At 33.9% G+C, this 26,088-nt stretch overlaps 4 protein-coding genes and 1 non-coding gene across 9 annotated transcripts; 2 read left to right on the top strand and 3 right to left on the bottom strand.

The window, feature by feature from the left end:
- Window positions 1-1,275: 1,275 nt before the first annotated feature.
- On the top strand, window positions 1,276-7,988 carry LOC100784621 (probable phospholipid-transporting ATPase 4). Of its 4 annotated transcripts, none has more exons than XM_041017181.1 (11): window positions 1,276-1,539; window positions 2,250-4,186; window positions 4,329-4,439; window positions 4,661-4,937; window positions 5,022-5,110; window positions 5,236-5,323; window positions 5,419-5,628; window positions 5,923-6,048; window positions 6,547-6,645; window positions 6,830-7,021; window positions 7,114-7,988. In XM_041017181.1, exons 2-11 carry the CDS (start codon window positions 2,367-2,369, stop codon window positions 7,774-7,776), a joined length of 3,675 nt encoding a protein of 1,224 aa, XP_040873115.1. In that variant the 5' UTR covers window positions 1,276-1,539; window positions 2,250-2,366; the 3' UTR covers window positions 7,777-7,988. The 4 variants fall into 4 exon arrangements, with proteins under 4 accessions (XP_040873115.1, XP_006583004.1, XP_006583002.1 ...); XM_006582941.3 differs by having other exon boundaries at window positions 5,398-5,628; XM_006582939.4 differs by having other exon boundaries at window positions 1,290-1,539; window positions 2,171-4,186; window positions 5,398-5,628.
- Window positions 7,989-8,731: 743 nt separating this feature from the next.
- LOC100787808 (casein kinase 1-like protein 1) lies at window positions 8,732-12,812 on the top strand. 2 transcript variants are annotated; one of them, XM_041017209.1, is made up of 14 exons: window positions 8,732-9,183; window positions 9,284-9,324; window positions 9,639-9,708; window positions 9,820-9,968; window positions 10,051-10,146; window positions 10,239-10,309; window positions 10,869-10,930; window positions 11,028-11,091; window positions 11,168-11,252; window positions 11,340-11,466; window positions 11,576-11,658; window positions 11,740-11,803; window positions 12,011-12,153; window positions 12,276-12,812. In XM_041017209.1, the coding sequence occupies exons 1-14, from the start codon at window positions 9,108-9,110 to the stop codon at window positions 12,567-12,569; spliced, it is 1,425 nt and encodes a 474-aa protein (XP_040873143.1). In that variant the 5' UTR covers window positions 8,732-9,107; the 3' UTR covers window positions 12,570-12,812. The 2 variants fall into 2 exon arrangements, with proteins under 2 accessions (XP_040873143.1, XP_040873144.1); XM_041017210.1 differs by lacking the exon at window positions 12,011-12,153.
- A 2,440-nt stretch (window positions 12,813-15,252) lies between these two features.
- LOC100305758 (uncharacterized) lies at window positions 15,253-16,054 on the bottom strand. The gene has a single exon (NM_001249365.3). It carries the CDS (start codon window positions 15,879-15,881, stop codon window positions 15,516-15,518), a length of 366 nt encoding a protein of 121 aa, NP_001236294.2. The 5' UTR covers window positions 15,882-16,054; the 3' UTR covers window positions 15,253-15,515.
- A 2,320-nt stretch (window positions 16,055-18,374) lies between these two features.
- Window positions 18,375-21,702, bottom strand: LOC100809918 (eukaryotic initiation factor 4A-10). The gene is made up of 5 exons (XM_006582938.4): window positions 21,516-21,702; window positions 20,734-20,803; window positions 20,535-20,641; window positions 19,599-20,029; window positions 18,375-19,207 (listed from the first exon to the last, which is right to left on the bottom strand). Exons 2-5 carry the CDS (start codon window positions 20,799-20,801, stop codon window positions 18,572-18,574), a joined length of 1,242 nt encoding a protein of 413 aa, XP_006583001.1. The 5' UTR covers window positions 20,802-20,803; window positions 21,516-21,702; the 3' UTR covers window positions 18,375-18,571.
- On the bottom strand, window positions 21,020-21,140 carry LOC113002269 (small nucleolar RNA snoR98). Its single transcript, XR_003267812.1, has one exon. It is a non-coding gene; the product is annotated as a small nucleolar RNA snoR98 (small nucleolar RNA).
- Window positions 21,703-26,088: the final 4,386 nt, after the last annotated feature.

Raw genomic sequence — 26,088 nt, 5'->3', positions numbered from 1 at the left:
AATAAATTGTTTCTACATTATATAACACTACACCAACACTTAATTATATAGTTAGCAACATTTGGTTGTATATATGCCTCATGGCTCATGGTTTAATGGTTTTCTTTGTAAACATTAGCTGAAGCGGGCTTGAGTTCAGTACTGATCAATATGACAAAAATGCTGGTGAACATATATTTGGGTTGTTTAAATATTTTATTATCTTATTTCTTTCTTGGTACGTAATGGAAATTGAAATTTTTATAGAAATATATATTGACATATACTAATTATTTGTACACAAATCAGTTTACGCTACGACACTAATAATAATAATAATAACAACAATGATAGCAGTAGTATATTATAACAGATGTTACTCTAAATATTTACTTAATCATCCTCAAAAGGATCCCTTAGCTGACATCTAAGGTTTACCCTGGATGTATTGATCTAATGACATTTTTTTATTCTTAATGAATGTTAATTAATCTCAGTTGACCATATATGTCACGTGGCAGCGGCATGGAATGGGAGCATGGTGGTCCTCAACTTGAGTAATTCAACAATCATCTCATAGAACATTATAAATATTAATTGTCCCACCCCGTAACATGTTCTGTCTTCTACTACCTACCACAACGTAATCTACAAATTTTTAAAATTTCAAACCAAAATTCCAACAGCACTTTTGACATGTCCAGATCGAAGCACAGTTTTATTGCGTCCACGTCCCTCTCTAAAGAATAAAGATCAAATCTTGGCGCCTTGTTCATTCATTTATTTAAGAAGTTCTTTGCTTATTTTAATGTAATTAGGTGTAAATGAAGCATAATTATGTAGTCCTATTTTCAAAAGATTTATCCTCAGCTAACATACCCAAATTATAAGAAAATTTTTGTCACGTGAACCTTAATAGTTTAGGACTTTAGGATAGTGACTTTGTAAAGAAAAAATTGTGCATGAAAGAATGAGATACTCCTTAAAGAAAATTAGTTATATCATATTGTTATTTGAAAGAATGAAAATAAATGTGATTTATTTCACCTAAATTTCTGGCAATATAACAGTTGGTGACCTAAGTGACAGTGAGTGGCAGTGGCAGAGCAAGGTGGCCCTTGGTAGAATTAGAAAAATGATAGTAAATAGTAAATACTACTACAACAAAAAAAATAAAACCCCAATTTCCCCATTCTATTTCTAACTCATACCCAAAAAAAGTTAAAGGCATTGGGAAGCAAAAATGGAAAAATAAATATAAAATTGTTTTGAGGGCCCGGAAATTGCTGGCATCGGAGGAGCGAAAGGGAGAGAGTCCTGTCCTCTCTTTCTCTCTCCTAAAACCCTGTCCTCTCTTTCTCTCTCCTTTCCATTTCATTCACCATTCTCTCTCTCTCTCTCTCTCTCTCTCTTCGTTTTTGTTTTGTCTCCTTCTTCGATCTGCAACAAGCAACAACAACAACAACACGCGTAGCCTCTCACTGCTCTCTCTTCTTCCCTTTCCCATTTTTGCTGCATTGCTACGTTCCTTTTTCGACATGAACGGGCCCCTCCCGTTCGGTGCGTGCATTTTCCTCTCTCTCTCTCTCTCTCTCTCTCTGTTGTGATTTTGAATTTTCTTTTCCTACTGCTTTGGATTGTGAGAAACTGCAAATTGTTTTTCTATTCAATTTGGTGGATTTGGTTGCTCTGAATCCTCATTTCGCTGGCATTGTTGATAATTGGTTGCGCCTCTAGCTGGATCATTATTGTTGTCAGCGAACTTTTGAGAAAAATAATAATAATTATTATAAAACGTGAAAGACGTTGGTTTCACTTTCTTTCACCTTTTTTTAACGCATTTTTTTTGGTTTGAGACATTGTGATGTACCATTGCATTTCGTGTTTAGCTCATCGATTTGAATTCTCGGACTTCTCATACCTGGGAAAGGAACTAGTGTGTAACATGATCTCTGGTTTCCATGCTCTTTTTTTTTTATTATTAATTTATTATTGTCATTATTGTTATTTTCTCGTCTTAGTTTTTAGATTTTTTTATATAAAAAAGTATGATGTCGAGGAATGACATGAATTTGAATTTTAGCTGGAATGGTTTTTTTTTTTTTTTTTGGGTTCACATTTTAATGTTTGCATGAGTTTAGATTTCTTGGTATTAAGTTATTTGCGCTCTTGATTTATTATGCTTATGCAGATTCAATAGTATGCATCAAATGATCACCAGTGTTTATTTGCTCAAGCGAATTATTCTTGGTATGTGTATGTGTTGTTAGGTTTTAGGATTGAGGACAAGGGGCAGTTTGATGGTTCCAAAGATTTTGGTTTCCTTGTTGGTGGGTATGTGTTAAGTAAGTTAGATATAACTCTACGTTGAGCTGAATTCTGGTTAAATGACGCGGGGGAGGATAAGGGCAAAGCTCCGGAGGAGCCATCTTTACACATTTGGTTGCCTTAAGCCTTCTACCACTGAGGAGGCACCTCATCCACTTCAAGGTCCCGGGTTCTCGCGAACTGTGTATTGCAACCAGCCTCTACTCCATGATAAGAGGCCTCTATTGTACTGCAAAAATGATATATCCACGACCAAGTACAATGTTATTACCTTTTTCCCCAAGGCACTCTTTGAACAATTTCGTAGGGTTGCTAATATATACTTCCTTTTGGCTGCATGTCTGTCAGCCTCTCCCATTTCACCTTTCAGCCCACTGAGCATGATTGCCCCTTTGGCATTTGTTGTGGGGCTTAGTATGGCGAAGGAAGCATTGGAAGATTCACGCAGGTTTGTTCAGGATGTCAAAGTTAATCGCCGCAAGGTTAATCGCCATAAAGGCGATGGTATTTTTGGTCCCAGGTCGTGGCAGAACATTATGGTTGGGGATGTGGTAAAAGTGAATAAGGATCAATTTTTTCCAGCTGATTTGCTTCTCCTGTCATCGAGTTACGAGGATGGGATTTGCTATGTGGAGACTATGAATTTAGATGGTGAGACCAACTTGAAGGTGAAAAGATCATTGGAGGCCACCATGACTCTAGATAATGATGAAGTTTTTAAAGATTTCACTGGAACAATACAATGTGAAGACCCAAACCCCAATCTTTATACGTTTGTCGGAAACTTAGATTATGAGTGCCAGATTTATCCTCTTGATCCTAGTCAAATTCTTCTCCGAGATTCTAAGCTCAGGAACACTGATTACATCTATGGGGTGGCCATTTTCACTGGTCATGACAGCAAAGTCATGCAGAATTCCACAAAATCCCCTTCAAAAAGAAGCACAATAGAAAAGAAGATGGATTATATCATATACACCCTCTTCACTGTCCTTATTTTGATATCTGTTATTAGTTCCATAGGATTTATCTTCAAGACAAAGTACCAAGCCCCAAAGTGGTGGTACTTACGGCCCGACAATATTGAATATCAGTATGATCCCAACAAGGTTGGAGTGGCTGGAATGAGTCATCTGATTACTGCACTTATTCTTTATGGATATTTGATACCCATCTCACTTTATGTTTCCATTGAGGTTGTAAAGGTTTTACAGGCAACCTTCATCAACCAAGACATTCAAATGTATGATGAAGAAACTGGGACTCCAGCCGATGCGCGGACATCAAATTTGAATGAAGAGTTGGGTCAGGTAGATACTATCTTGTCAGATAAAACTGGAACTTTGACCTGTAACCAGATGGACTTTTTGAAGTGCTCCATTGCCGGTACTGCATATGGCGTGCGCTCCAGTGAAATTGAAGTTGCTGCAGCAAAGCAGATGGCTTCTGATCACGAGGACCAGGAGTCAGATCTCTCGAATTTCCCCATGCCTAAGAGTAAAGCGCGCATTTCATGGGATAATGTTAGAAAAGCTGAAGAAATTGAACTGGAGACTGTTGTTACTTCCAAAGGAGATGAGGATCAAAAGCATGCCATAAAAGGATTTGGTTTTGAAGATGACCGCCTCATGAATTGTAATTGGTTGCAAGAGCCTAATGCAGATGACCTTTTGATGTTCTTTCGAATATTAGCAGTTTGCCACACTGCCATTCCTGAGCTGAATGAGGAGACTGGCGTTTATACATATGAAGCTGAGTCACCTGATGAAGGGGCTTTTCTTGTAGCAGCAAGAGAATTTGGCTTTGAGTTTTGCAGAAGGACTCAGTCTAGTATTTTCATACATGAAAGATTTTCTGCTTCTAGGAAAGTGGTTGAAAGGTAAGCATTCACAAAAACTCTTATGTTCTTCTACTCCCCCTCCATGGTCAGTCCGCATCATGGGTTCCAAAATTTGCTTTTGCTTTTCAATTCTTTCAAATGATGTGTCCTCTATTTATGTGCTTTTGGGTGAATTCTACAGAGAGTACAAACTTTTGAATCTGCTGGATTTCACTAGCAAAAGAAAGCGTATGTCAGTGATTGTGCGTGATGAGGAGGGCAGTCTTTTTCTTTTTTGCAAAGGGGCTGACAGGTTAGCTTAAAATTTACGTTAGAATAAAGGAAATTGAAATCACATTTGAACTTGTGTTTAAACTTGTTTACCACTATTATACAAAATAGTCACTGCAATTTCCTGCTTCCAAAGAAAGATGCTTGCTAAAACAACCTCACATCCATATGAATGCTCAGAGATATTTCCGACACCTCTCTTTAAACTTTGACATCCATTATTTTATTGCTTGGTTTATACAGTATCATATTTGATCGATTGTCAAAGAATGGAAAACATTATTTGGAGGCTACTACCAGACATCTAAATGAATATGGAGAAGCTGGTTTGAGAACACTAGCCCTGGCTTATAGAAAGCTTGATGAGCAAGAATACACTGCTTGGAACAATGAATTTCAGAAAGCCAAAGCTGCTGTTGGGGCTGACAGAGATTCAATGCTTGAGCGGGTATCAGATATGATGGAGAAAGGGTTGATTCTTGTTGGGGCTACAGCTGTGGAAGACAAACTGCAGAAAGGGGTGGGCCTTATCATTCGTTATAGTCAACATTGCTGTTTTTTCTGCTTCAAATATTCCACCTAATTCAATTTTTGTTCTCTGCAGGTTCCCCAATGTATTGATAATCTTGCTCAAGCTGGTCTCAAGATCTGGGTGTTGACAGGGGATAAGATGGAAACTGCAATCAACATTGGGTCTGTCTACCACAAATCATTTGACCTCATGAAACTATTTCATTTCTGTTTTAAATAATTAAGGTTTAACTTGTTCAAAAATGGCTCTGTAAAAAGTGTGATGAAACTTTTTTTCCGTGGTACAGATTTGCTTGCAGTTTACTTCGACAGGGTATGAAGCAGATCTGTATAACTACTCCTGTTTCAGATTCTGTAGCCACTGATGTTAAACAGGTACCTTTTTTTCATTGAGAAAGAGTACACGAGTTTACTTTATGGACTTGAGTTTAATCTGATGTTAGGCCTAGTTCTTTTGTTTAACACCCCAGGGCATCAAGGACAACATTTTAAATCAAATCACCAACGGTTCCCAAATGATAAAACTGGAGAAGGATCCTCATGCTGCATTTGCATTAATTATTGATGGGAAAACTCTGACATATGCTCTAGAAGATGATATGAAGCTCCTATTTTTGGGATTGGCTGTTGATTGTGCATCTGTCATCTGCTGTCGTGTGTCTCCCAAGCAAAAGGCATTGGTAAGGACCTTTTACCTTTTTCAGTTGTGATTTTTAGGTTTTCTTCTAATATTTTATTCTGCATTTATGTAGTTGATTATTGGAGTTAAATTTGTGCATGACTTAGCTAGATAGGAAAAATTAGATCAAGTTAAATTCAGATGAATCCATGAGTTTGGTTATGTGCAATAGTCATTGCATCACTTGTGTAGGTAGCATTTTTCTAATCTCTGTTGATATATCAACTGTGAGAAAAAACCTTGTGACTTGTGTGCTGTTTTATGATGTCCTATTTCCTTGATCTTTTGGTGTCAGGTAACCAGGTTAGTGAAACAAGGTTCTGGGAAGACTACTCTAGCAATAGGTGATGGTGCAAATGATGTTGGCATGATTCAAGAAGCAGATATTGGTGTTGGAATCAGTGGGGTTGAAGGTATGCAGGTCAGTGGCTTACATGACTGGCTCTTAAGCAAAATGATGCCATATAAAACTATAATTGTGAATGGTGGTTTGATTTTAGCATTTAATATGGCAAGTTATTACAATGCCAAATGTGTTATGTTTCATATACAAAGCCAAATTAAATGTAAGTAAATCCAATAATACAAATACTAGCTTTGTTCACTGTGACAATTTGTTCCGAACTTCTGAATATGGGCTGAAATTCGGATTATCAACTAATCTGTATTTAAATTTTACTAATTTGTTGCTGTACTTCATATAAGATATTTTGAATTGGCCACATTCTTTGATTCCATTATGATTTTTACTTTCCATCATTAATCTCATGTAGAATATAGTTTGGTCAGAAACTATAATTAGCCCATGTTTGCTCGTTAATTGTCATTTTCATACTTCCTAGTCAACAAAATGCACATTGTGTTTTTCTGTTCGGAATCATGTAAAATTTGTAGACTCAAGCCTGCAACTCCCTTCCAGGCAGTGATGGCTAGTGACTTTGCAATTGCCCAATTTCGATATTTGGAGAGGCTCCTGGTAGTCCATGGACATTGGTGTTACAAGAGAATTGCACAAATGGTAATTCATTAATAACCATCTTAATCATTATTCTCACACGTTGGATGCCTTGCCTTCAATTTCTTGTGTGCTGTGCATCGTTTGCATGGATAGAGAATCATGTAATATATTTTAGCAATTTGGATCTTTCTATTATGAATTGATTCCTGTATTTCTTTTCTAAACTATTCTGTTATGCATGCAGATATGTTATTTCTTCTACAAGAATATTACATTTGGCCTCACTATCTTCTATTTTGAGGCCTTCACAGGCTTCTCTGGTCAATCGGTTTATGATGACTGGTACATGATTTTGTTCAATGTTGTTCTGACATCATTACCCGTCATTTCACTCGGTGTTTTTGAGCAAGATGTTCCATCAGAAGTTTGTTTACAGGTTTGTTCTCTTGAAATGTCTTCAATGTGTTTCATCCATGTTAGAATAATAATCCAACCTATTCATGAGCTGTTGGCTGTTGTGCTTTGCAGTTTCCTGCACTTTATCAACAAGGACCCAAGAATTTGTTCTTTGACTGGTATAGAATATTGGGATGGATGGGCAATGGTCTCTATTCCTCCCTCATCATCTTCTTGCTCATCGTCACCATCTTCTACGACCAAGCATTCCGTGCAGATGGCCAGGTAGCTGACATGGCTGCTGTTGGGACCACTATGTTCACTTGCATCATCTGGACTGTCAACTGTCAGATTGCGCTTACGATGAGCCACTTTACATGGATTCAGCACCTGTTTGTATGGGGTAGCATAGCCACTTGGTACGTCTTTCTCTCCTTGTATGGAATGCTTTCTCCAGAATATTCCAGGAGTGCCTACCAAATACTGGTTGAATCTCTTGGTCCTGCGCCCATTTACTGGGTAACAACCCTTTTAGTTACAGTTACATGCAATCTTCCTTATTTTGCCCACATATCCTTCCAAAGATGTTTCAATCCCATGGACCATCACATTATCCAAGAAATCAAGTACTACAAAAAGGATATTGAAGATCAACACATGTGGACAAGGGAGCGTTCTAAGGCCAGACAGGAAACCAAGATTGGGTTCACTGCAAGAGTGGAAGCAAAGATCAGGCAACTTAAGGGAAGATTGCAGAAGAAGCAATCTACCTTGGCTATTTCGGCCCCATCGTGACACTATACATAAGTTAACAGTTTTGGGTATTTTTAGGGTTGCTTATTATATTGTTTGATTGAATGGGGGTGAATTGAAGTCCCCATTCGACGGAAAAAGCATGGAAGCTGCTGTATGTAACATATTTACGTAGAAGTGTCAGTGTGTAATTCTCTTACCACATGGTTGTGATTCAATTGACCTTCAAGAAATGAAACAGTTAAGTTGTATTACTATTTTTTTTTTCTTTTCTTGGGCCAGGGGTTTTTTGAATAGTTTTATTTTGGTTAGAACTTCTGGTTCCCAAATTTTCTCCCAAAAAGGATGAAACCCATTGTTTATTAATTATACTATTCAAATTCTTTGCATATTGACTGTATCATGTACGTATTAATTTCCTTTGGGTGGGTGGTGGGTGGAGGGTGGAGGGGAGGGGTATATTTCTATAATTTAAGTTGTCGTGGTCGAATTAAAATTTGCAGGATACAAATCTTGTGTAGGCATTAAAAAATGTCATTAAGAGGCCTAACCCAACGTTACAAGGTCAATAAACTTGACTTGCGTCATGGAAGCCTTCCTATTTCCCAAGTCTTTGAATCTCATTTGGCTATTTACGTTTCAGCAATTTATATTTTGCGCAATTTACGTTTCTTTGCCTATTTAGAACCCACAATTGATAATTGATTTTAATTCTAATAACTATAAAAGTATTTGTTGACGAAGAATCACGGTGGAGACTGGAGAGTCATTTATTTGAGTCTTTTTTAATTCTTTTGCAACAAATTTTCACCTTCTACTAACAAATTTGACAAGTCTATAGGAATCACTAATATTGTCTTTAAGAGTATATATATATATATATATTCCCCAAATCAAAAGAGGAAATTAAGGGTGTTTTTGATTGCAAAGAAAACTGATGAAAAATTGAGACAAATGAACATTAAAATGACTTGTAATTCACACTTTATTTTAATTTAAAACTTACATCTTAATTCACTTTTTCTTTTTATCTCTTTCGGCTCTACCGAACGGACCCTAAACCCTAATTTGCGAAACAAAGTTCAAAACAACGTCGTTTCATCACTCAACAAAACATGAAAGCGCGAGGAGGGTAAGTGAGCGTGTGTGTGAAGACTACGATCATTCTCACACTCACTTTCTCTGTCCCCTCTTCTTCGTCGTCTCCGTTTTCTTTTATCCGTTTCTATTTTTCCAATTTTGCCCTCCGCTTTTTCCCCATTTCCCAATTTTGCCCTCTTCTTCTACCATGACCTACTTGAAGTCGTAGCTCGAGTCCGTGTTCGCTTTTCCAATTCCCAATTTCCCAAACTCCGTAGGGTTTCCGTCGAATAATGGAACCTCGAGTTGGGAACAAGTTCCGCCTCGGTCGGAAAATCGGTAGCGGATCTTTCGGGGAGATCTATCTCGGTGCGTTCTGCTTCCACTTGCTTTTCGCTTTTTGCATATTTACTGCGGAATTCCTTAGTTTTCGTGAATTCGGTGTGTTAATTTTGCTATGTTGTTGCAGGAACTAATATTCAGACAAATGAAGAGGTTGCGGTTAAGCTTGTGAGTGTTTGGACCTACGACCTACCCTAATTTGAAAAATAAAGTTTTTCTTTTTATGTTTGCAAATTTCAAATATCCTGTTTGGTTGCTGAGAAAATTAGGAAGTTGAAGAATTTAGGGGAATCGGAATGTTTTCAGTGATATTGAAATGATGAATAGTAAGAAATAGTTGTAGTTTTTGTAGAGTGAGATTGGAGCTATAAGTGCTTGGCAGTTGAATTCTTGTGTTTCTTTCTGCTGCAAAGTTGAAACTGAGAGCCGGCTTGGAGGTGTTTAATTGGATGTTTTGTTGTTTTATTTTCGTTTTGATTCAGGAAAGTGTCAAAACCAAGCATCCTCAATTGTTGTACGAATCAAAGCTGTATAAAATACTGCAAGGAGGAAGTAATCTCTCTCGTCTTGATGAATTTGTGTGTTTTGGAAAAAAAAATTTGTTGATTTTGTGATACTCCCTCAGCTTAAATGTTTTTGGGTTGGCCATCTTTTATTTGGCAGATGGGATTCCAAATGTGAAATGGTATGGTGTTGAAGGAGAGTACAATGTGCTCGTGATGGATTTACTTGGCCCTAGCCTTGAGGATTTATTCAACTTCTGTAGTCGGAAATTGTCTCTCAAAACTGTTCTTATGCTTGCTGATCAGATGGTAGGTTTTCCCACATTGTGTAGACATCTTTCTTAATTCTTACTTCCACTTATTTTCTTTAAATGTCTTGAACTGTGTGCAGCTAAATCGAGTTGAATTTGTTCATTCCAAATCATTTTTACATCGCGACATCAAGCCAGACAACTTCCTCATGGGTTTAGGGAGGCGTGCGAATCAAGTATGTGTTTAATTGTTGGTTTTCTTCAACTTTATTTATTTTCTATCATCTCCTGTAATTGATGTATCCTTTTCAAATTTGCGTCTTTTTAGGTGTATATCATTGACTTTGGCCTTGCTAAGAAATATAGAGACACCACTACACATCAGCATATTCCTTACAGGTACTTTTATGACATCTTTACTTTTATCTGATTTTATTCACTATGATTTGTAAAGTTCAATTTCAAACTGGTTTCAACTTTTAGGAATTGGGACCAGTATCTAATATTATGGCAAATCCTATATCTGGATGTTATAAAGTAGTTGCTAGCTATTTATGTGAGTAAGTTTCTATATAGTGGGAGTTTTCTTGTAAAAGAATAGTAGCTTCAAAATTGATGCCATTAAAACTTAAAAGACGTGAAACTAAGTTGGCTTGCACTGGAACCTTCTATTCTTTTGTGTTTCAAATATTAATGCCATTTTATGTCCTTGCAATTTGTGAATGTGTTTCTTTAATCAATCATGACTCATTATTGTTACTTACATGAGTTGTTTGATTAGTTTCTCTGCAATGATTTGTAATTAGTTTTTATTTTTTATTTCTATATTATCAATTTACATAGTCTTTCGAATTATCCATTTAAAGATCAAGATAGAACTTGATTTTTGTGGCACTAAGTTGTCATTCTGTACTTTCATGATTTTCTGTAAATTTGACTTCCTTCTAATCTTCTGCAGAGAGAACAAGAATTTGACTGGAACTGCTAGGTATGCTAGTATGCATACTCATCTAGGAATTGGTATGCTCTTATGCCACTTTTAATCAATACCCTTTCTTATTTTTTAGTTGAATACCATTGATTTGGAACTGAAAATGTCATTTTCATGCTTTGATAGAGCAAAGCCGTAGGGATGATTTAGAATCACTTGGATATGTTCTTATGTACTTTTTAAGAGGAAGGTAATTAGCCTCTCTCCTTTGTTATTTAATTTATTATTTTTATCACCTACTATTTTTTTATTTGGTAGTTCTGCAGTCTACCTTGGCAGGGATTGAAAGCTGGTACTAAGAAGCAGAAGTATGAGAAGATTAGTGAGAAGAAAGTTTCTACTTCTATTGAGGTGTGGTGAAGTTTTTTTGTTTCATATCATATATGCCTATATTTTGTTTTTAAATTTGTATCTGACTGTGGATTGCTTCTTTGTTAGTCTCTCTGTCGTGGCTATCCCTCAGAATTTGCTTCATACTTCCATTACTGCCGGTCACTGAGGTTTGATGATAAACCAGATTATGCTTATTTGAAAAGACTTCTACGTGACCTTTTCATTCGTGAAGGTTTGAGCCTTGTTCTTCTATTTATATTTTATATTGGGATAAGAATATTTTAGGGACCTGGCTATGTTTTTTTATTCTCCCTTTTTTTGTTGTTGACTTCTTGCACCAGGATTCCAGTTTGATTATGTCTTTGATTGGACCATTTTGAAATATCAGCAATCTTCAAGTGCCACTGCCCCTGCCCGTGCTATTGTAAGTGATAGCATGCTATCTTATTGTATTAGCTGATTGATTGTTGAGATTTAGATTATTTAGTGGAAGTGACATTTGCAGGGTCCGGCCGCTGGACCAAGTTCAGGTGTGCCACCACTGGTTGCAAATGGTGATGGACAGTTAGGTATGATCTTTCTTTTTGCTTCACATCTCTGATCTATCATTTACTCGCCTTGATTGAGATGTTAGATTGTGGTGTCATACCATTCAATAATCTGTCAGCTATTATGTGATGCCTTTTGTCCTTCATAGTTTGTCATTTGACTTATCCTTTTCATGCTTTGTTGGTATGTAACTCTTGCAATTTCTTAATGGGGCAACTTCTATGTAGGTGGAGAGGATGGTAGACCTAATAATTGGTCTTCATCAGATCCTACTCGTAGGAGAAACTCTGGACCTATTGTTAATGACGGAATCTTATCTAGACAAAAAGGCCCAGTTACATATGACTCAAATGGATCTAAAGATGCGATGGTGGTGTATTTATTTGTGAATTGATTATCTGTTCTATGAAGTCAGCATATTTCTTGCAGAAAGTTCTGTTTATTAGGAAATTTGTTTTCATGTTATTTACGAATCTCTGCATGGTTTATCAGTTGTCAAGTTCTAATTTCTTCCGGCCAAGTGGATCTGCAAGGCGAGGTGCTGTCTCAGGCAACCGTGATGTAGTTGGCAGTGAGACCGAGGCCTCTCGTTCTCTGACCTTGGATTCAAGTCAGGGAGCATTTCGTAAAATCCCTTTCCCTGGGGCTCTGAGAAGTTCAGCTATCATGACATCTGAGCACAACCGAACATCCTCTGGCAGGAACACATCCAACATAAAGAATTTGGAGACAACTCTTAGGGGTATTGAGAGCCTGCATTTCAATGACGAGAGGGTACATTATTAGCAGCTACCACTCTCGATCACCTTTCTTCTTTGTAAATTCTAAAAAGGCTTATACTCTTTTTGACGAACTAAGGAGTGGAATGTTGTCTATGCATTGTGTTGAAGAAAAGCTGCAAACAAGTTGGGAATATCCCTCATAAGTATACAATAAAAATATATGTCTAGGCAGCTTCCTAACTAAACTGGCCTTGTAAAAGGCTTCTGTTCATACAGTTTGTGTTATACTGACAAATGTTTTGCTTCACCTTTACGACCCTTTTCTCTGACTGCTTCTATATTTAGTCATTTTTGTTTCTTGCTTTTTTATCCTACATTTTGAGAATAAATGATAATAAGAACATATCATATCATTGACGAACTATTAGTAGGGGAAGTGTAAGATTTTGTGAGCAAGATGTGAACCGGAGTTGTGTGGCTTTATCAAGGTTTTAAATTATTGCTTTGAACAACCACTGGCGTTTAATTGCTCTTATCCTTACGTGATATGGTCGGTGGTATTTGTCGGAGTGACGGCACTAAAAGAAAATAAAAGAGAGGGAAAAAAAACAGCTTGTATTAAGAGGCACCACAAATTGGGTCTAAATAAGAGAACATTAAAATATGCTGTAAAAATCGGAGAAATTTATATAATGTACTAAATGAGCTGGATGGATCATGTTTTTTTTTTTAAAGACATTCGAAAACGAGAAGGCTCATCTTGGGATGAGTCTTAAGGCCAACTTTTTTCGTTGTTTTATTATTGGTTGTTTATTTATGGATTCGTAAAATCATTGCTACGTGTAAGCTGCTTATATATATGAATTTAATTAAAATGCATTCACAGTGTATTTTTTTTTTTGTATTTTTTGTTCATCATGTATGATTAAATTATTAAGTTTGATATTAATTTATACTTATATTTATAGTATATCCAAACACAATTTGCAAGGTCATTTCATTCTCCGGCTCTTTTAATTAGACATGTACAATAGAATGCCGTTTCATAACAACTTTGAAACCGAAGCTTCACTGAATTTTCGGTAAAGGAAAATAGCACAGCTAGTCCTATTAGAAGTGTTCAACATTTGAAATTTAATAAGGAATTAAGATTGAATTGCGTGAAAACTCCTTTGCTTTCCTATTCAAATAACCATAGACAAAAGTTTCAGAACTTTGGACTGATAAGTTTAATTTTGATTCACGGTTAATATAAAAATTTGCCTTAAATGTAATTTTACTCCCACTATTTTATTTAATTTGTAATTTTGATCTTTCTATTTAAAAATTGAGACATTTGATTTTTTTATTTTAAAAAATTCGTAATTTTGGTCCCCTATTTTAAAATACAAATATTTGATTTTCATATTTTAGAAAATCTATAATTTTAATTTAATCTTTAATTTTAACTATGTTTTATTTCTTTCATTTCTTACTTTTGTAATTAATTAAATCATTTTTTGATATTACCTTAAATGAATATGTTAGGTTTAGGATTTAATTAAACCAAAAGAAATGAAATAAACTATAGATAAAATTAAAAATTTGATCAAAATTATGAATTTTTTAAATAGAAAGACTAAAATTACAGATTTTTAAAAAAATAAGAGGATCAAATATCTTAATTTTAAGATAAAAGGATCAAAATTATAGAATGAACAAAATAGAAAGACCGAAATTGCATTTAATCCTAAAATTTTTTACACTTAATTATATAATACTTCAAGTACGTCATTTAAAATAATTATAGTCAAAATTAACGAATTTGTTTAGTGATATGTTATTTATGATTAGTTTTTACATAAAAAATATTTAAACCGCTTATATATTCTAAGTACTCTATTTTATTATGTATCCAAATAATGAGAGAGGGAGAGACATTAGCATCTGACTGTGTCACTATTTCAAAGCAAAATCAAGTGTATCGCCTCACCAAGTGAGTTAGTGAGACAGTTATCTATTACACTGAACCAAACTTGTATATTAGGTTGTACTCTCTCTTCAATGCAAGTTCCATTTTCATTCTATCATTAAACAATTTTAACTTTTGTATACTTCTTCAGTTTAGTTTACACTTTACATAGATCTTGTAGATGCGTAAGTTTTGTCCTAACACTTCGAGATTATGTTGGTATCACTTGCAATGCAAGACAGCCAATTCTTTCTTTAATTAATTGCCTCTACTGATGTCTCTGTAATTTTCCTCTGAGAATTTTGATACTCTTTCTTTGCTAGTATTATAATTTTAAAGTCTGCTTTCCATGCACCTATACTACCATAATAGAAATAAGCATTAAGGATATGTCTAGTGAAAACCGAACAGCTTTAAACTAATAATTGCATCCTTGTTCTCCATCTGGTAATCATAAAGTGGACCAGAACTTTATTAATGGGAATTAAGAAGGAAAAATTATTATATAATTCTAAGACTATTATGTTCTAAAATTTTATCTTTTATTTCTCATATAAAGGACTGAAGGTAGTATTTTTAACAAATTTCTATATGTTGATTTTTATTTTCTTTTTTTAAATTAAAAATGCCAACTACATGTCCTATTGAGATTGACCGGTACCATAGATCACAAACTATCTAATAATTTCTCACGAGGAAGAGTCACTCACCCAAAGCACCCCTTTAGTTTTCTTTTAAGACGATCAAAATAAAATTGCGGAGCAATCGACCAAATTCTAGTTCAAAACCAATAGCATTACTACTAGGAAATTCAGCAGCAACTTGCTAAAATTTATAGGTCATGCCTCCCTAAAAGCTTAGAGGAACTGGGAGTCTGATACCAATAAGTTATGGAGTTCAACACATGAGTAGAGTTTTAACATTTTTAAGGAAGGTAACTTGATTTGAATGGATTTAGAGTCCATATCAAAACAAGTAAATCACAACAGAAAAGAAAAAAGGTAAAAAACAATAGTATATTACTATATAGTTTATAACTATATACCAATTAATCTCCATTCACCACCATCCATGGACAGCTTGAGTGTATGTGTTCTTGATCCACCTCAAACTCTTCCTTAGTGAGCCTTTCATTTTCCCTTCCGCAGAATATATTTTATAGCCAGCCACCCTCTTCTTCCTCTGCAACTCAGGGTCATTGAAGCTCCAACTCTTTGATACTTTGCTATTGCTAACTGTGCTTTTCCCTTTATCCACCTTCACTTCCTTTTCCTTACCTATCTTGTATGGATAAGCAGAACCAGCATAGCTTGCACTGTAACTATAAGACCTCAGATCTTGCATGCTTGTTGGTGCCACCCTTCCACCACTGTAGTTTTCAATCTGCAGACTCTCATTCCTGCATGATTTTGATCTGAATTCCATTATAGAAACAAACTATTCAAATACAAGAGTGAAGAACTAAGGGTGTAGTTTTAAGGAGAGAAAGAAAAGAAAGAAGCTAAAAGAGATGGTAGGTTGTTGGACTGTTGGTTTTGCTTTCTTCTAGTTGTATTTTATTGGTGTTGTTTATTACTACTTCATATAATCAAATCTTTGAATAGGAGACAGTTGAAAATGATAATATATTAATGTTACTTTGTTTTGTCGTCTTCATTAATGGAGTCAGTGGGGCAGAGAAGGATTCATTCAACATGGCATAACTGTGTGAAGTATTTCCGTTTGACCAACTTTTACACGTGGAAGTGATCAAATTGGTTATGGCATGGAAGTAGCTGGTAGGGAAGGAGTAATGTTTTTTTTTTTGACAAAATACAAATTAATGTGCCACCCTCTTAGCTAAACTTGTAAAATTGCATAAACACAGGAACTTCTTGTAATTCTTGGGGTTACTAATGATTTCTACAAAATTATTAATTCCAAAGTTAGATGAAGAAGCCAACTTTACTATTTCAATAGATTACCGGTGATCTTAAATGAATATGGATCTTATTTTCTCCAAATAATTTTAGCTAAATTATCATTCACTGATTGAGAAACTTGGGAATTGAGATCAAATTTTCACATTGAAATTAATGGCATTTGAATTTGATGTTATGCAAATAAGTGGATAAAAAACATGGGCAATAAAGAGATAGGACATTCAAGTGTATATATAAAGTGGAGGTGTGACAGAGGAGCATCCCTCCATTTCGGTTGTATTTTTTTACTAAAATTCTAAGATCAATCTCTGTTCATGAAAAAAGCAAAACACTCCGATTTTTTAGTTAATTGGGGTCCACACTCCACATCTTAAATAGTACCCAAATCCCTAATGGATCACCCCACATGTTTGTGTCTTTGGAATCAGCAATCTAGATGAAAATTTTAGCTCCTTTCCCCTTTGCTTCTCTCTATATCTATATATAAAAGAAAAAAAAATCTTCAAAATAGTCACAAAAGAAGCCAAAGGCATGGGAAATGTTTTCCAGTGCATTTTAAATCATATTAAGAAAAATAACTTTGATATGGTTTATTATAGCTACCAGCCAAAATGAAATTATTGTATCAGAACAAAGGAAATTCGCACACGAAACTAATAGATTTCTTAGTTTTCTGTTCTTTCATAGCACCAAATAGTTAGACAAGACTGATTTCAATACCACAAGTAACTATATTTTATTTCTTGGAGTTTTGTACAGACTTTATTTTCATGTTTTGGTCGAAAGTGCATAGTAATATTCGTTATTAGTACCATCAGTGTAGTACCTAACATGAAGCAATCCTCTTCAAACTAATTGTAACTCCCCACTTGAAGACTTGAAGTACTAATTGATAAGATGATTATCAGCATGCTGTCTTTCTCAACCTTACTTCAATAATTCAGCACTGAAAGTAATTTTTACATTGTATAGCCTCTGACTATATATGTTCTTTATCATTAGTAAGAGTTTTTTTAAAAATAAAAAATCGAGGAACGTATTCCAGCTATAGTGCATGTTGGGTTCACATTTAGAATAAAATCATGTTCTAAGACAACGGTTTTTAACATGTTTCCAAAACACTAGTGAACATTGATAGCTCCATGGAATGGAGAGTTGGCTGCTGCTATTCTTTGGAGAAACTTGTTCAACACACACAAACACAAAAAAAAAAAAAAAAATAGTAACTTATAATTAAGTTGAAATTTGAAGCAAAAAGTAAAAAAGTATTTGGTTCATAGATATTACATTTTCTTTATATCTTTGTATAAAATATGCTTGAATGGATTTTTTTTTATAAGTTTCGTGTTTAAAAGGAAGAGAGATTAATACCACATTTCAAAATAGGGAAAACTTCTAAACTAAAGTACCTACAAGTTGCAATATTGTTACGCATACCTCTTTTTAAGTTGAAAAGTGAGATCTAAATAGTGCGACTCTTTCTTATTTCACTAAGGGATTTGATTTTGAAATCCCCCAAAATATCTTTGCATCTTCTAATTCATTATGATAAGAAGGAAAATCACGTAGACATTTAATAATAATAAATAACATTAAAGTATTTATAACAAATAAATCGGTGATCAAACTGGCCAATCGGATTATTTGGTTCACATAATTTTAAAGACAAATATGTATCCCTTGCACAAAAATGACAAGTTAGCAGAATTAAGAACAATTAAAATTCCTTTGCCATGTATCAAGTTAATATTAATATTTTGCACATGACTATATTTAAAATGTCTGCAAATCGAACACTGAAATTTAAAAATTGAAACCTGTTGAAAATTTTGCCTATCATTAAAAATATGGTTGATGATTTTCTTCAAAGATAATTTTATAAACATATTTAAAACTCTGTTCAAAGCAAAAGATTCGTAACTGCAGGGTGTGTTCACGTGATTATGAATTAGAATGGAAAATAAATAGTTACACAAAAGAAATGAAGATGAGAAAAGAAAGCAAATGCAGGCTTGAGCAGCAACCTGCTAATTAATTGATTAAACAAAATTTATAGAATCCAATACAAATAGCATCAGATCACATGTCTTTGATCTCTAATAGGTAAAATATATAGAGAAAAAATAAGAACAAATAATACTTGCCAAATAGAATAAGATCCTGATGACTTAACAGAGAACAAAAATTAACTCATCAGAGTAAATCAGCAACATTTGATGGCAGCTCCTCTACAGTCACATTGTAGAACTTCTGAATATCAGACAGCATTCTGGCATCATCCGTCGTGACAAAGTTTATAGAAACTCCTTTTCTTCCAAACCGACCACTACGCCCTATGCGGTGGAGATAGTTTTCAGGTTGGGTTGGCAGATCATAATTTATGACCAGAGACACCTGCTGTACATCAATTCCACGGGCAAGAAGGTCAGTGGTAATGAGAACTCGGGAAGAGCCGGACCGGAATTCACGCATGATGATATCACGGGTATTTTGGTCCATGTCACCGTGGGTGGCAGAGACTGTGTGATCATTGCTTCGCATCTTGTCAGTGAGCCAGTCCACCTTGCGCCTGGTATTCACAAAAATGACACTCTGGGTGATAGCCAGAGTCTCATAAAGGTCGCATAATGTCTCCAGCTTCCACTCTTCCTTGTCAACATTGACATAAAACTGCTTGATACCCTCCAGGGTCAGTTCATCACGCTTTACCAGGATTCTCACTGGCTTATTCATGAACTTTCTTGTAATCTCAAGGGCTTCTGGTGGCATTGTAGCAGAGAACACTCCAACCTGAATTTTGGATGGCAGCAGCTGAAAGATGTCATAGATCTGCAACACCAACCAAAATTTTCACAATGTCAAGCATGGAAGAGGGGGAAATTCTTGTATCCTGTCCAGATAAATAAATATTGTATTTCTTCTTATAACTCCCCCTCCTATCTATGTCATGCATGCACATTAAACTAGATTGGATGTAATAATTATATGATACCATATTAGAGACTCCCAAAGAAGTTCATATTAACACAATGTTTCACAGCATAAAGGTTTTCAAAAGTGAAAATTATTTCTTTTGATTTATAAACACAAGGAAATCTATGCTTCAAACAACCAGGATACTTACCAACATAAGAGATAGGATAGTCAACAAGTATAGGACAGACAACCAAGGATAAATTAGTGCACTAAATATGAAAACATGGTAATCAAAATAACAAACCTGATCCTTAAAACCACGTGAAAGCATTTCATCAGCCTCATCCAAAACAAACATCTTTATGCAATCTGGGCGAAGAGACTGCCTCCGCAGCATGTCAAACACACGCCCAGGAGTGCCAACAACAGTATGGACACCAGCTTGGAGAATGCGCTGATCCTCACGAACACTTGTCCCACCAACACAAGCATGAACCTTAACTCCCAGGTAATCACCAAGAGCTCGCATAACTTTCTCAATCTGCTGTGCTAGCTCCCTTGTTGGTGCCAAAACCAAAGCCTGGCACTGAACCAATCCATAATCAAGCTGCTGCAAAATTCCAGAACAAAATGTTGCTGTCTTTCCTGTTCCAGACTGAGCCTGTTGAATCACATCCAGACCTTTGCAGAAAGGAACAATTCCCCTTTGCTGGATTGCAGAAGGCCTCTCAAAACCTTAAGAACAATAATAAAACATATCACACATTATTTTTGTGATAAAGTAAAGCAAGTAACACTTATTCTTTTTGAAGTGCATCACTAATACCCTCATGAAATATGTAAAAAGTTTCAAAACAGTTAAAATTACCAAAAATTATTGATTTCCTGTGGGTCCACTTTGTTTAATTGTCTTCCAGTACGTAAGTAGTTTTGATGCACAGGTAAATTTAAAAAACAAAAACTGCAGTCATACATGCAATGAAAAAAAGTAGATGCTCATTTTACATTTGCATTATCGGGTATGTCCTAAATCATTCCTAATTTTTAATAATTGCCAATATAATAACAAAGCAATAAATCTTTATGATATTTTAATGAAACTACAAATAATTTCAGTTAGTGCAGCACAAATGAATTTATTTATACTTTTAACTGAATTTTAAAGTCTCGCAGAGCAATTGACACTGCAACAGATATGTATAAGCATTTAAAATATGGGGATCAATATGCCAGTACATACCATAAGCATATATGCCTCGCAGAAGATTCTCTTGCAATCCCATGGCATCAAAGCTGTCATAGACTTCGTCATATGAGGTGAAGAATTCTTGCCCATCAGTGGAAAGCCTGTGTAGTTAATTTGCAAGACATCAAATTACAGAAAAACGTATATGAATAAAAGCATTTCAACAGGTGAAGAATACTGTAGAGGAACTTACAATTCACTCATCTTAGCATCATATTGGCGACCATCAAATTGTGTTCCTTCTGGAGCCAAACCTGCCATCACTGCAAAAAGCAAAACTTCCGTTAAAAGAGACCATACATTCAAGTACTCTGGCAAAATTGAAAAAGATAACAAAGGAATCGTTCAGAAACAACACACAAATAACCAAATCAATAATGCATCCACTATAAGTTTATACTTCAGCACATCAGTGGTTTGGGAGAGATACTACTCATTATCTCAACCATGTATTAAAAGAACAAGACATCCTCCACTAGAGATGTCACAGAAGAGCCAAACTTGCAATCCACACAGGAAGAGAAGTGCAAGCATTAAACTTCTGTTTCTCTTTGATGTATGGAGAAGATCAGAAGACATTCAAAAGGGCAAAAAGGATACATGCCATACCAAAAAACAAATCTTTCAGTGTCAAATACCCACTTTGCCCACTCCTCCAAGATTCAGTTAAACAGTGCCAAAATCAAAGTGAAACTAAAACACAAAAACAAAGTGATCATTGAAAACTTAAGCTTATGTTGAGCATAACATATCACTGTATCCAAAAGCAAATCAATCTATCAAATAAGCAATACACAACAATCCATTAAATCTAAAAATACGATCTTTTAACGGGAAACTAAACATACCACCGAATAACGAATCAAAAACTTCTGGGTCGATTTGATATGGAAAAAATTTAGATCAAGCCCAGATTCATAGAAGAGAAATAGAATCAGTGATTTACGAAATTGAAAAGGAAAAAACGAGACATACCTGGTGGAAGTTTGAAATAGAATAAGGAAAGAGAAAAAGCTAAGGGGTAACTCCTCGGATCTGCACCGTGGAGTTAAAGGGAGGCGAATAGAGAGGAAGAGGGAGTGTTATATTCGAAAGGCTAATAGGAAAAAAGGGACCAAAAACAATTAATAAAGGTTTCCACGTTTACCCTTTCAGATGCCTTATGGGATCAATTATGGTATTCAAATATATAATACATCCTTTCCTATTCCTTTTTTGTATTTTTATTTTGATTTGATAATGAAATAACATGATATTGATATGATAGGAAAATTTAAGGAAATTTTTTTGCACAACAAAAAGATAAGGAAACTTATATATTTTTTTTGGTAATTTTCCTTGGCAGTTCGTATGAATATTCTTACAATCTCTAGTCTAATCTTTTTTTTTTAACAATCTAATCCTATAATCTAGCACAATGGAATCATGCACGATCTATAAAGGTTTTTATTTTATTTAAATAAAATTTATAATAAATAAAAAATGTTTTTAAACAAAGAAATTATATTATAATCAAATTTCATAGTAAATTAATATTTTAAGTATATAAATTATATTTTAGATTAATGATAAATATTTTATACTATTGTAATATAAAATTATTTTAATTATTGATAATCTTTTAAAAAATATTAAAATTTAATTCAAAAATAGAAATAAAATAATAGATTGAAAGAGATAAAAAAAAAAGTTAAAGATATCTTCGTTAAAGAAAAAATTCAAAAAAAAAACATTTCTATATAAAAAAACACTATCATTTAACACAATTATTCCAGAAGATTATAAAAAATAACTTTTAAATTGAAAACCAAAGATATATTTTTTATATTGAAAGATAAATTTTAATGAATAATAACAAATAAAAGTGATAAAATAAAAATATTTCCTCTTAATTAGGTTTGTTTTTAACATACAATAAAGAGTTAAGATATGAACTCCCATCTACTTTTTTCACTCTACGAGGCAAGAGTCTATTACCACTCATACCAACTTAGGTTGATAAATAAAATAATAAGATAGAACAAAAGTTTAAATGATAAAAAAAGGATAAACCAAGTAAATAAAACAAAATTACAATATAATTAAGAAGAAAAAAATTATTATATATGATATTCAATCATATAAGATAAATTTATTAACTTATGATAATTATGTTAAAGATCACTTATTATAGTATATGATCATTAAGATACATAAATAATCAAGAATCTACTGTGAATGAATATCAATATAAGAATCCAAACCCCTAATAATGAGATTACATTTATAATCACTTTCTCTTAGTTGCTTCTTCTCCTCTCTTTTCTTCCCTCCCCCCTAGACCCACTCCTTCTTCCTCCTTTCCCCACTCCCTATGTCAGCACTGCTGCACTACACCACAACAGGATCCATCTATATCATAACAGCAGAATCCTACTGTGCCAACTGTTCCCAGACAGTCTTCCAACCTCTTCAACCTATTACCAGTAACCTCTTCAACATTATATTATCATATCACTTAATTTGAGAGCATTCTTATGCTATATAATAAGAGACCAATATAATCTTGAATCATAGTTTATTTTATTGGCATGTGCTTTAATTGATTTCTATTTACAAGTTCTAGGTTTTGCACAGTTTTTTGGAAGTGCTCATCTATGTATTCTTATATGGACACATCTGGGCTTCATAAATTCATTCTAAGTTTTGGACATCCAGTTCTTGGAAATAAGGATTCTTTAAGCATTATAAAGAAGTAGTAATTTATATGAAATATTAACATATATTTCGTTGGAAGCCAAGTGTGTGTGCTTTTCTCTGGTTTGAAGGGCTTGCATCGAGGAGATATTTTGGTGTGTGTATTTCCAAACTGTTGAGATGAAGGCACATTTACCATTATGATGTTTTCATGATCATGATATAATGGTTAAAAGTGGTAAAGTGTAGTTGTGTTCTGGATTTACATATGCTATTTATAGCTTTGTGTTGTACTTGTAGGGGGTATGTTAATCTATGGACTTGCATGTTATATATATATATATAGCATATTGTATATGTATCATGTTTTTAAATTGGAGTGAGTTTTTGCAAGCTTGAAATTGTACTACTACATACACGTTTATACCAAGGAGTTTATTAAAGTGAGATGCAGTATCTGAATTATTGGAACAACTCAAGGAGTTTTACCATTTGTTTCTTCCTTTGTTTTTAAACTCATTTTTCCCACTTAAAGCAATTTGTGGTAGGAAGACTGATGTAGCATTAATTGTATAGACAGTTAATTTAATTTTTTTTGTCTAATAAGGCAACTTTCATTTGTTTCCCCTATGAAATCTTCTTTTAAGCTATTGTTAAGAATACCCTCTTGTAGTGAATTATTCTTTCGGTTCTATGTATTGGTTACCAAAAAAAAAAACCAAGTTAGAGAATAAAGAATTTTACTCTAGCCACACATATGTATTGGGTCATATGTCATTTTATGTATTTTGTTTTATTTAAACGCTATTTGTCTTATGCATTATATCGAATTGACACTTTGAAAGTATATACTTTTAAATGCAGTATCTAAGAAACAAAAGTAAAAACATTGGGTTGAATATGCATTACCTGGTGATTGAATATATCAACTATTCACCAAAAAAAAATTATCAATTGGAGTTCATTTTGTGAGTAATATATTTGACTCAGTGATTGATATATTTAAAACCTTTGATTATGTTAAGAGGCATTGAGTCATTATTTCTTGGTTGCTTAATATCAGGTAAAAAATCTATTGGGTGCTACTGTGTAAGTTTTCAAGCTGGCAAGACAAGTGGAACTTCATGTTACTAAACCCATATTGGTTGGAAATATTTTGGTGTTATTTTAAAGATTAGGCGAAGAGTCAACAAGCATGAGAGACTGATGCAGAATGATGCAGCAACAAACCATACATCTATATGACAATGACTATTTTATTTTTTTGTTGAAGTCTCGAATATGGTAGTTGATGTTTGTATAGGGAGGTGTTTTTCCTTTAGCATATTGGGGGGCTTAGACACAACACATGGGTTATTATTTTTTAATCAAGTGATGTGCACATCTTGTGCTATACTCAAATCAATAATAAGTTGGGCTTTGCTTTCAAAAAAGAAAAATTATTTCTTGATCGCTAACAAACAAAAATTATTTCTTGACCAAGTTATTTTATTTTTATCATTCTATTTTTTTTTCAATATATTAAAAAAAAGACAAAAAGTGAGTTTTTCATATGTTATAATTTCATGAGTGAAAAACAAATCAAATTTAAAGATTTTAATTTCCTATGAAGAAAATTAAAGAAATTCATCAACTACTAAAAGATTATATGCAAGAGTGTATTCTAAAAATATAAATATATTTTGTGTTTCAAATTGATTTTTTTTTTGTGTCAATTTTTTATAGCTTTGACAGAGAATATTTACTTTAACCGTGTATGAGTATGAATATTACTTGACTTTTCAAAATGAGGACGGACAAGGATGGATACATAACTACTAGCTTTGTCACCATCCCTAAAGGATATATTTATTATATTTTTCTTATTTATTTCATTTTTATGAGTTAACATTTTTTATTATAATGGGCAAGTTCATTATAAATCATAGCATTTTTATGGCTTATTCATTTTAATGACATCTTAAATTATTTTTAAATTTAAATTTAAACAAAAATATTATGTACAACTATATTGTTATAGTAGTCATTTTTAGTGGATAAAGATGAGAACAAGTTAAATCTTAAGAGCTACTTTATTATAAAATCTACATTAAATTTCATTTTTTCTACCATGATCTTCATTTTTGTCAAAATCAATAACATTTTTTCAGGCGTAGCTGTTATATAATAGTTCCCACAAATAACCAATCTTATATTTATTCCGGACATGAGTATTTGTTTAAGATAGATGAGTTAATTTAATTCATTACAAACTAGCTATAAGCTTTAAATTAATTTTTCTTCTTTTAATTATTGTCAATTCAAATGAATATAAGTCATACACATAATATTATGTCGCACCATTTATGTTTACTCTTATTTTACATGATATCATGTTGTTTTGTAATATATCAAGTAAGATCCTATTTTCATATAATGTGATGTCGTGGCTATTAAAGAAACACCATTGTTGAATCTGCTGGACAGTGATAAAAAGATCTGGAAATTTACTCATAATGGCATGTACAATGTGCGCTATGCTTACCACAGTATAATGGAAGAAATCTTGGATGTCTCTCACCTGAAAGTCGAAGGAAATTGGATGGCAATTTGGAAGCTCAACATCCCTCCAAAAATTAAGCATTTCCTTTGGAGGGCACTTAGAGGATGTTTCCAACCAGAAACAAGCTTATCACGAGAATTGTTGTTATTGCTCTAACCATTTCGAAAATGAGTGGCACCTATTCTATGCCTTTGACAAAGCCAAGGAGTATTGGAGGAAAGCAAAATTATGACACCTAATTGAGTCCAAAGTAGATTCTGCAGAAGGTTTCAAGGAGCTCACCTTTGAACCATGTTGCTATCACGTACGCTATATGGAAAATCAGAAATG

Source organism: Glycine max, chromosome 7, assembly GCF_000004515.6.
Source record: "Glycine max cultivar Williams 82 chromosome 7, Glycine_max_v4.0, whole genome shotgun sequence".
Taxonomy (NCBI): domain Eukaryota; kingdom Viridiplantae; phylum Streptophyta; class Magnoliopsida; order Fabales; family Fabaceae; genus Glycine; species Glycine max.
This window is presented reverse-complemented; position numbering and strand designations above follow the sequence as displayed.